This window comes from Adelges cooleyi, unplaced genomic scaffold, assembly GCF_023614345.1.
Source record: "Adelges cooleyi isolate 19-005CV unplaced genomic scaffold, UGA_ACOO_1.1 ACOO_flye_CR_arks_rails_tigmint_CR_PRNA_8, whole genome shotgun sequence".
In the NCBI taxonomy this organism is placed as follows: domain Eukaryota; kingdom Metazoa; phylum Arthropoda; class Insecta; order Hemiptera; family Adelgidae; genus Adelges; species Adelges cooleyi.
In genome coordinates, this window is record NW_026096513.1 from 6537637 (window position 1) to 6549489 (window position 11853).

Here is an 11853-nt window from a genome sequence, read left to right on the forward strand (position 1 = left end):
GTTTAATTTACCTTTTTTTAATTTGTGACTGAAGTCTGAAAATAAATTTGCTTTGTTAGTGGTTTGATTACTTTTAGTTGTACCCAACTAATTTTCATAAAGACTGACATTCCCACAAAAAGATATTACATTTTATATAATTTGACATATTGTATAATTAACGCATTGTAATTTTTTATATTTTTATCAATAATATAGGGCTAAAAAATTACCACAACATTCTATCGCCGTTTTCTATATTCAATAAGTCAAGCTATTTAAAGTATTTTATTTATGTCTCTTTGAAAAATAATCAAAGTTTTATGCTGCTGTTAGCTAATATTTCAAATTATAATTTGATTATTTGTTAAAATTCTATTGGGTGTGTGGGTTTTTTTTATTTCAATCTATTATTGTACTATTTATGTGATTTATAAATGTTATTTTTAAGCAATAAAACTATATTAAACGTTAAATAACTCGTTTTCTGTTTATTAAAAATATTAATTTACCTTAACTACAACGATTTTGTTTATGATAATAAAAAAATACATATTATATAAAAAATATAAGTATTTATTTTTAACTGTAGAGCTGAGAATAATATCAGAATCAGAAAAAATCAATTTCTCTATGATTTAAGAGCTGAAAATTAGACTTGAGATATATGTCTAATCTGTATTAACTATTACAAGAAGAAGAACAAATATTTTTTACAAGTACAAACATATCTTCTTTTTCTTCTTTGGTATTGGCCTTTAAGACCATGCCGCTAAATATTAATCTTGCCATCTGTCTCTTTCTTCTAAAGCTTTAGACCTTTAAGATAATTAAATACATGTTTTTTTTAATGTACAATGCATTAGTTAATCAATGTAATATAAATAAATGCATTAATGCATTAATAATGTATAATCAATTTTAGTGTACATTAATGATATACATTTAAATTTGCCTCATTCGATTAAAATTAATAATTGATGTGTTAAATAAAAAAATAAAATATATGAAATGGGGTATCAGAAATGACGATTTCATAATTATTTTTTATAGATTATTCGTTTTAATACTACACTCCACCTTTAATCCTGCCCTAAACTTGAAACTTCAATAACTTTAAAAATTGTATCCGAAACTGGTTATCAACCAATCAAAATTGTTGATATATTATTCTCAATTTAATTTTATTAATAAGTTAATAAAATATACTTTACCATTTAAGTATCAAAAGTTTAAGTCTTTGATTTTATGATAAAATTTTCAGAAATTTAAAACGGATCAAAATCTATTTTTTTTTAAAAATAACTTTAAAAACCTCTATTTTTGGGGCAAAAAGTAGTGATAGAAAAAAAAAAAAATCTTATATTAGACCAAAAGAATTTTAAAAACAAATTTGAGGAGATCAGGCCGATGACCGCATGGTTTGACTCAAAATGCCCCATATATATTCATTTAAAACCTTTCGAAAATATTACATGAAATTTACTATCGGTATTATTTTCCTATTTTTTTTTTTTTTTATTAAAATAAATAATACAATCTGTAAAAAGTATACAACAAGTATTCGCGATAAAACGATAATACATATAAATTGGAATATTTTGTGGAGGACCTCCCAGTGGCGGAACTCCTATTGACATTAGTAACTTTAATTAAACTATAATTACGTTTATATTACATTTTTGGGAAAATTGCTATTACAAACATATTAACACCTATTGGTGCCAATAAAATACTAACTAAACTATTATTCAATGATATTATGTTTGGACCTTGCTTCATTCGTTTTAAAAAGAGTTTAACAACAGTGGAAATAAAATCGAAAATTCTTTACTTGGTTTGGGTAAACATTTTCGTAAATACACATAAATACATTTTTTTTTCATATACAAGTAGACCATAGATTTAGGATAGAAGAGCCATAGGTTCATAAATGGACAGCGGCAGCAGTCTGAAGGGTAAGCTTTCGGTCATAAATCATGATACACCCTGTTAAATTAAAAGAAGTATTGTTTTTTAAATTAAAGAAAACAATTTGTTTTCAAAATCTGGTGCCCTACGAGATATCATCGTTTTCCCCGACTTGTAATTTTTAATTTAACTACCAAATAGCTATTATTAATTAGAAAAATTGTATACGTTAAAAAATTTGAAACTTTTGTAAGAATTGTGCTAAAAATAAATTGGCACGATCAAAGCTTTATGAAAATCAAATCCAAATATATTTAATGGTGTTTTGATCAAAAATTAATTTTACTATCATTTGTTGAATTTTGTGCCCAAAATTTTTTTTTTGTACAGTTGAAATATTGAAATATTTCTTATCTAGGTAATCGTGTCGAACCATATATTTTTATTTAAGTTATAAACTACACCGGGAAAACATAACAAATAGAGTTTTAACTCCAACCAATGTTTAAGTTTTAACAAAAATACCTAACACCTACAGAGTTATATTGCATAGTCAAATCATGCCGATGCAAACATATTTTATTTGTTCACATTGTACATGAATGTGCGTTAGTGTTTAAGAACTACAGACAATTTAAATATCATATAATGTTTATACACCTTTTTGGTTAAAAAAAACATTCAAAGAGACTGCTGACCATATTGTACTACAACGTTTTCTATATTTTTTGTAAGAAACAACTAGAGCAAACCACATACCATTTTAAAACGTTCATAGTAATTCAGTGGTCGTGCTTTTTCCCGTGCTTCTAAAATGTATAAAATCATTTGTTTATTGAGTGCGCTTATTATTTTGTGCTTGCCTATTTTTGGGTCAGAACTTGAAATCGAAAATGACATCAAAGAATTCGATCTAAATGCGATAACAACAATTGTAACTGATGATGATGATAACATGGTTGATTTTCTTAAGCAAAACGTGAACATCACTGACGAGAATCGTCCTTTATTGGGTTTTATCGGAAAAAAAGAAGATACTATGTTGAATATTTACGAAGTTCTGGATTTATATACGAAAAGTGACCAAATCCGGAAAAAAGTAAATATCTATCAGGTTCAGAACTTAATTCGACAAGGATTCGGCTGTGCGGTATCGAAAGTGACTAGTTTATATTTGTTCGTAATGTTGCACGATTTGAAGAAACTCAAAATTGATATAAAGTCTCAGAAGGAAATTGCCGATGAAATTAAAGAATATAACGAAGGACCAACACAAACAGAACACACGGAATACGGCGGAGAGGTTGCACTTAGAAAAGAACTTTTTTTTGAAAAAGATTATGGTGAGGATCTAAAACCGGCTTTGTTTAAAAGCATTCACAATACAACCGAATACAAGAGACTTGGGGAACGGTTCGGCATCAGATCAAACATCGATCCAAAGGATGACGGACCTAGTATTCCGTTTTTTGTTTATTTTGTGTATTATTCGGAATATTTGTGGGCAGGAATACTACGAAAACAAGTTATATATCAAATCAACAATGCTGTCCAATTTGAAATGTTCAAAGTTGTTTTTGGTCCTGGAAATTCAGATTCCCTAATGACTGATGACCATATAAACGACGTCGTGTGCGTCCTGGAGGAAATGTTGAAAAAAGTCGATGACGAAATATCAAGTCAGTGTGTCGATCACAATAGGAGTTTAGTTAAAAAATATGAAATATTCTTCAAAGTCTTCGGTGATGGATTTACGGAGTATTTATCTGGTTTAGATAACGGAAGAGAGCAGGATTTTTCCCGATTTCACTTGAATAAAACTATAGATGCGCTAAGACAATTAGTTCATTTATATGGTAAAGGCGAGTTGAAAGACGTGGAACCGCCAGCCAATGAATTAAATATTTCCAATCGTCCACAACGTTATACTTCGTCTACAAAAGATGACGTAGTAGCGAGGTTAAGAAAAATTTACATCGAAAACGATAAAGTAACGAATGCAACTACAGGACAGAAAAGTGACAGGTGAACAGTTTTAAAGTACTAATAAGGATGTACGATATTATGTAAAATTAGTACGGGTCTTCGAGAAAATAGAAAATAATTTATGCCTATCTCCAATAAAATTGTAGAGAAAATAAATTGTTTTTATCCGGGTGAAAACTTGTTGTCGACTAATCAATATTTTCAGTAAATTAGGTTTCAAAAGTTGGTAAAGCTCTAAAAGACAAAATTAATATACCAGCTAAAGGTCATAACAGGTTAACTGTTATAACTTTTTATTTTTATTAATTATAAATTTTAGATAACTTAACAATGATATTAATGAAAATTCCATATTATGTTTGTTTAGTTTGGAATCAATCGAAGACAAAGATGTAACTGTAGATGTAACTATAGAACAGGAAATTGACAGGTAAACAGTTTAAAAGTAGATACTAAGTATGTAAGATATTATATAAAGTTGTAACCAAAACAATAGTACGGATCGATCCGCACGGATGAAGTGAAACTTCTTTCAGAGTCATTCAACTGATACATTTAACTAGCGATATCATATTATTGGCCAGGCTGTAACTTTTAATCACATATAATGAATTCCGATAAGAGTTTCCAAAAATTATTCAATTTTTTATTGATTGTGTAATCTGGTAAAAATGTCTTTTATATTTTTTGTTATTCCATTCTTTATACCATGGAGTTCATTAAAAATATGTTGATAATACCCCTTGTTTGAACAATTTAATGCAATTAAATTTAAAAAATACAATTGATCACCAATTATTTGAATAAAAATCCACCGTCAGTGTTTCCCACTCGTTAGCCGAACAAAATAAACACAAAATTACAATTGTTAACGCGTTATCTATATGTATATAATCTTATATATATGTATATAATCTTATATATATATACTCGGTAACGTTCAGCGTTCGCACAGATTTTCCAATTTACCCCCAACCCAATGACATATCCATGTAAAAAAATTAGGGGCCTCATTTTAGGTCAAGACGAACCAATAAGTCCACTGATCAACGGAATCTCACAAACTCTGTAATACAATAATGATAATACGCTTATTTTTTTTTTTACACAAACTGAAGTGTCTCCAATTACCAAAACTACAAGAATTACAGGTTTTAGTAGCAAATTTAAAAGTACTTGTATATTATTGTAAGGTGTATGTTTTACAACGATATATTATTTTGTTTTTATCATCGATGAGCAAAAAGTAGTCAAAGTAAACGAATGTAGGCAAATAACAGCTAAAAACGTTTAACACTTTTTCCGGGGGTCTAAAAATGGTGGACTTTTTAAACTTTAATGCAAACTTATACGCTTGATTTTCTTTTTAAATAAAGAATATTTTTCCGAAAATACACAGCAATCTTTAGCAAATGATATTTTGATTATTTTTTTATGCTAACCACTAAAAGTAACGATAATTGTGTAAAATATTGAAATTTGCCATAAACGGTCGAACAAACGGTGGCCTTGGTTGACAGTTGTTAAAGTATACTTATGACGTGAGTCATCTTTTTTTTTTTGCGATTCAGCTGCTACGGCTGACGGTACACAAATACAAATTTATACGTCTTAGGACAAAATATGTATTATAGGCAAATTGTGAAATGTAGTACCTACATTTTTTTTTATGTAACTTACTAAATGTTGTAACAGTAAATCATTAAAAAGCTCTCTTTATTGTAATTTAATACATAAAAAAAAAGGTAAAAGAAATAAGTAAAAAAAAAATCAAAATTATGGATAAATGCAAAAAAATTAAAAAGTAACACTAAGATGTGCAAAAGAAAACAAAAAAAAAATGGAAATTCAAACATTGACAATTTTATATACGGTTTTTGTCGTTAAATCGACGTTTTTTTCTGCCTAAAATGTATGAATATTTATCGATGAAAAAAAAAATGTACTAAGATATTCTTGTGTGTGCACAAGTGCCCAAATTGTATGTTTTTTTGAAAATATTTTCGATTTATTATAACCTTAGCATTTTCAATATAAAATGGGCTATCGACAAAATCGCACATGGACAAACCGAAATCTTGACAATCCCCCACCCCCTGCCAGTAAGGTTGACATATTTTTGGCGCATTTTTAAGATTTAAGAACTGATAATTAGTCTGAAGATAGGTCTAACAAACAACATAAAACATGAGTGTAGTGTATATTTTATGAATAGGACGTTTACTTTTTATTTTAATCTGTAATTTGATTTAAAGTTTTTTTTTTTTGTAGATCAAAGTAGGACAACGAATGATACAAATTTTGGTTATATATTTTATTAAATCACATATCCATCTTAAGTAAGGGGAGTCCAATCATAGTCATCGTGTCGAAAAATATAAGAAACTCAGACTCTCAGTTTGGTCATACAATTGAAATTACAGCTATAGGTTTTTGGGTAGAATTTTGAAAACGTTTACTCATTTTTGTTATTTTACCATTTAGTACGTAGTAGTAATGCTTATAACGTTTTTTTCTCATTTAATGTTATTTGTATAGCAAACGGGTATGAAAATTGTGCTAAAAAAAATTGTGTTTTCGTGTAAAAGCTTAGGCGAGAATTCGATAAACAATACTTCAAATCATAATTTTAAATATTCGTTTACTTTTGAACTCGGTGTCGCTTTTAAATCACGTGTACCGATTTGCGAAAATATACAAAAACTTTTCTAACAATAAATTGAAATAATTTATAAATCGCATTGACCTAAAATGAAACCACTGATTTGTTGAAAGTTCACCACGAACTTTTGATGTTACCGTAATAGTAAATATTGTAATATTGAGTGGAATACAAAGCAATGAGCGTTTTTAAATTGATAGATCTATTTTATAACTTCGACGTGGAGCAGCGATGCTATTGGTTTTTGCAACGGTGTGAGCTTTTTTTGTGTCTGTATACATTGTAACTTTTTTAATACTGGACCAATTCTTTTGAGTGGCAACTGTATAAATCACAAAATTGATTTACTTGGTATTGAGCCGGATCGATTAGCAATTGAAGTTTCAACATTTACTGGCTCTAATTTTTATTTTTATTTAATAAATAAAAGATCAGGGTATGGTATATTATTATTGGAAACTAATTTGTCCAAAACATTATTGCATTTTTATATATTCTACGGCTGTTTTTTTTTGGTTATATCGAGATGCAAAAGTCAAACTACGGTTGCATTTCACATGTGTTTTGCGTATATTTGATTAAGCCAAGGTTAGACGACAAAAGATGTTAACACCAACGTTAAAAATTAAATATAGTAGATAGTAAACCTATGTATAAAAAATGTTTCACAGAAAAATACTTCAAATATTATAATATTTGCAAAACATCTACGATGTTCAACATATTTCATGTATTAAGAGGACACCACACCGGCCATTTATAAGGAGTAAAGTATAGGCAATTTTTTGAAATATCTTAATTTAGAGTTTGAACTATAATGTATACTTATTAATACAGTGATGAGGATACTTTATTAAATGCCATTTTTTTTTTGTCAGACTATCACAGACATTTCTATAGGATAAAATACAATTTGTTTGCCATCAAAACTGCTTTGATAAATACAGTTGATGTGTATTTAATAAAAACTACAATTTATGCATTTGACACATAAAATAACAAAAAATAATAGATAATCAGATAACAGAGCATTACACAACTTTACTATTTATCTACTAATTTTTGGATTACGTATACAAAAATTGCCCGAAAAGAGTAAACAAGATTTATTTTAAACTTTATTAAGATTTGCGACTGAGGTCTGAAAATTTGACTGAGGGTAGATCTAGAGCAGGGTTATAAAATTTAAAGAGAAACGAGGGAATTTACTCTTGATAGTGGTAAATTTTTGGTTGTTTTGTAAGAAGAGAGAAACGGTGAACAGGTATCTGAGAAATAGCTTTATTATGTGGTTAGTTACGATGATGCCACAGTACAATTAAGCATCTAACTTGGCTAATAAATGAGACAAAATATGTAAGCATAATTTGTGTCATAATATTTTAGCTGAATCAAAACCGGCATACATTTACTATATAGGACGCCTTTCTTTTGCCATCTAGTAGTGTTTTTTACATGAATCAGAAATCGGTGGACTCCTCTAATACAAAAATTATAGCCACTTGATCTCTGATCTTTCTACGTACATAACAGTAGGCGGTTACGGTGGCGGATATTAGCGCCCAGAGTCCAGATAGTTACATAAGAGCCTTGAGCAAATTATTTTTTTTAATTTACAAAGGGTGGGTTAGGTTTAGTCTCATTAAAATCGCTGATGTTTCTGGAGCAGTATCAGGTTAGTTTAAGCCTTAGAGCAAGCTATTTTTTCCTATGGGGGTTTTGGGGCATGAGACCTCATCCTAATGAAGAATCCGGAAGGATAAGTAAACAAGTAATTTAGTTTTAAAAATGTTTTATCTTCGATGCTATGGTATTTTTAATTTATTTGATTTTTAAAAAATATCCTAATTTTAATTTATCTTAATTAATACAAATAAACATGCTTATATACATAGTTTAAAGAATAATAACTATTCTACATAAATTATAAAATACAATTAACATTTCTTTTTTTTTTACTATGATACAAATGTCAAATCCACGTAATAAAAATTGTATAATATACATATTATGTTAAAAAGTGTGAAACTTTTGTATGAATTGTGCTAAAAATAAGTTGGCACGGTCAAAACTTCATAAAAATCCAAATGTTTATTGATTGATTAATTTATCAAACATTTATTTTAATATAAATTGTTTAATTTTGTGACCAGAAGCTTTTTTTTTGTTTAGTTGGAATATTGAAATCATTCCTTTCTAGCTCATCGTGTTAAAGCATATTTTTTTTAATTTATAAAACTACTGGGAAAACATAATAATATAAAGCCTCAACTCCAACCAATGTTTAAGTTTTAGCAAAAATACCAAACACCTACATATTTACATTGCATGGTCACGTCATGCCGACATATTTTATTTGTTCAAATTGTTCACGAATGTGCGTTAGTGTACATTTACACTATTTACACGCCTTGCGGTTACTCCCATTTGGATATCTTGACTGGTTCACCAACGTTTCAAAATGGGAGTAACCGCAAGGCGTGTAAATAGTGTAACTATTGACAATTTAAGTGTCTTACAATGTTTTTACACCTGTTTGGTTAAAAAAAAAATTCAACGCGACCACTGAAAATATTGTACTACAACGTTTTCTATATTTTTTGTAAAAAAACCACTAGAGCAAACCACATACCACTTTAAAACGTTCATAGTAATTCTGTGGTCGTCTTGTACTGTATTTTTTTCCGTGCTTCTAAAATGTATAAAATCATTTGTATATCAAGTGCCCTTATTATTTTGTGCTTGACTATTTTTGGGTCAGGACTTGAAATCGAAAATGACATCAAAGAATTCGATCTAAATGCGATAACAATGATTGTAACTGATGATGATGAAGATTACACGGTTGATTTTCTGAAACAAAACGTGAACATCACTGAAGAGACCCGTCCTTTGTTGGATTTGATCGAAAAAAAAGACGATACTACGTTAAATATTTACGAAGTACTGGATCTTTATACGAAAAACGACCAAATCCAAGAAAAAGTAAGTATCGGTCAGGTTCAAAATATAATTCGACAAGGATTCGGCTGTGCGGTTTCGACGGTGACTAGTTTATATTTGTTCGTATTGTTGCACGATTTGAAGAAACTGAAAATCGATTTAGAGTCTCAGAAGGAAAACGCGAAGAAAGAAGAAGGCGAAGAGGTCGCAGTTAGAGAAGAACATTTTCTTTTAAAGGTTTATAGTGAGAAAGAAAGCTCAGATTTACTTGAAATCACTCCAGATGGACCTAATTACGATGTAACCGAATACAACAGACTTGGGGAACGGTTCCTCATCAAATCGAACACTAATCTAGACGACGCAGGACCTAGTAATCAAATAAACAAACCATTTACTCATCCGATTTTAGTTTATTTTTTGTATTATTCGGAATATTTGTGGGCAGGTATACTACGAAAACAAGTGATATATCAAATCAACTATGCTGTCCAATTTGAAATGTTCAAAGTTATTTTTGGTCCTGGAAATTCAGATTCCCTAATGACTGATGACCATATAACCGACGTTTTGTGCGTCTTAGAGGAAATTTTGAAAATGGTCGACGACGAAATATCAAGTCAGTGTGTCGATCACAAAGGAAGTTTAGTTAAAAAATATGAAATATTCAACAAGGCCCTCGAAAAAAAATTTAAGATGTATCTATTCGATTTAGATATCGGAAAAGAGGAGGATTTATCCCAATTTCACTTGCAAGAAATGGTAGACCCGCTAACACAATTGGTTGAATTATATGGTGAAGGCAAATTGAATAGCGTGGAACCGCCAATTGTGGATTTAAATTTTCCTAATTGTTCACAACGTTATACACCATCTACCAATGATGAAGTAGTAGCGAGGTTAAGACAATTGTACACCGAAAACGATAAATTAACCGATGCAACTACGGGAAAGAAAAATGTCAGGTAAACAATTTAAAAGTAGTAATAAGGATGTAAGGTAATATCATGTAAAGTTAGTAACAATTGTACGGATCTTCGAAAATATAGAAAATAGTTTAAGCATAGGCATATGCATAGGTATAGACCTAATAAAATTGTAGAGAATATAAATTCTTATTATCCTACAATATTTTAAAATTATTAGATATTTACATTTTTTAATATTTTCCATAGCTATGCTAACTTTTAGAATTTAGACAGAAACATATACATGTATATATATATATATATATATATATATATATAGTTTAATTTTTAAATTACGAATAATTAACTGACTATTTGGATTAATCGATAACCAGTTTTTAAAAAATAGTTTTAAAGTTATTAAAGTTTAAACGCATTTATCCAAAAATGGTTATCGACGGGTCAACATTTTCAGCAAATAATTCTTATTTTTAACTTAATTATTAACATAATTAAATTATAAAGTTAATCAAATATAAACGCTTCTATTTAGGTTTTAATAGTTAATAAAGTTTTAAGAAATATTAAAATTTGTATATTGTCTAATATTGTTGTATAGCATAAACAAAATTGATTTAAAAAAAAAAAATAACTACAAAATTATAATTATTTTAAGAGTAATGTAATGTAGAACGTTCTAAAATAATCACCCGGTATATAATATTATGGTATTTCAAAATTATCTGCATAACGAGTGCTGTGTTGGCTCAAGAGCTATTGGTTGATATTAGTATTTTTTAATCAATGAGTGGTTACAATAGGTTATTATATAAAAAAGAATTAAAACATTGAATAAGAAAATTGTTTTAGTTTCTCTTGATTTTGGTTAAAAAATAGTGAACTTGACAAAATAGCTATAGCAGCATTCAGGTTAACTGTTATAACTATTTATTTTTATTAATTGTAAATTTTAGATAGTTTAGCAATGAAATTAATACAATTTATGTTTTAAATTCGATATTATGTTTGTTTAGGATGGAGCCAACCGAAACGAATTAGACAGTCATTGAGAATCGCACCTAAGTTTTGGAAATGTATGTAAGTGTTTGACATACGTTTTCTTGTACACATAACAACAGTCCAGCTAAATCAGTTTTAAAATTGTAATACTATTATTGTTAGATGTTAATATTATTATATATTATTATTTATTAATTGTTCTTTATTAATGTAATAATACATTTAATTATTTTTAAAAATATAAGAAATTGTTATGGTATCGTTTTATAATATTGCTATATTTTAAACTGCATACATGTAATAAATCAATAAATTCAAGTACTTCTAAATAGTTGTGTTATAAATAAAACAGTTTTACCCATGTATTTTATTTATGTATAACATAAATAATTAGAAAAGTTTAATGTTATTTGATAAGTTATTCCGTTATATATTATAAATTTA

At 28.4% G+C, this 11853-nt stretch overlaps 1 protein-coding gene across 2 annotated transcripts; it reads left to right on the plus strand.

The window, feature by feature from the left end:
• The first annotated feature begins 2671 nt into the window (after window positions 1-2671).
• LOC126845673 (uncharacterized) lies at window positions 2672-11570 on the plus strand. 2 transcript variants are annotated; one of them, XM_050584485.1, is made up of 3 exons: window positions 2672-3915; window positions 4244-4306; window positions 11424-11570. In XM_050584485.1, exons 1-3 carry the CDS (start codon window positions 2705-2707, stop codon window positions 11446-11448), a joined length of 1299 nt encoding a protein of 432 aa, XP_050440442.1. In that variant the 5' UTR covers window positions 2672-2704; the 3' UTR covers window positions 11449-11570. The 2 variants fall into 2 exon arrangements, with proteins under 2 accessions (XP_050440442.1, XP_050440443.1); XM_050584486.1 differs by lacking the exons at window positions 2672-3915; window positions 4244-4306 and adding an exon at window positions 9140-10446.
• Window positions 11571-11853: the final 283 nt, after the last annotated feature.

What these genes read in the sequence shown, in the direction of transcription:
- LOC126845673 (XM_050584485.1), top strand. Translation starts at nt 2,705, where the DNA reads ATGTATAAAATCATTTGTTTATTGAGTGCGCTTATTATTTTGTGCTTG. An exon ending in ACAGGACAGAAAAGTGACAG is followed by an intron (nt 3,916 to 4,243) that starts GTGAACAGTTTT and finishes ATGTTTGTTTAG; the next exon opens with TTTGGAATCAATCGAAGACA. An exon ending in ATAGAACAGGAAATTGACAG is followed by an intron (nt 4,307 to 11,423) that starts GTAAACAGTTTA and finishes ATGTTTGTTTAG; the next exon opens with GATGGAGCCAACCGAAACGA.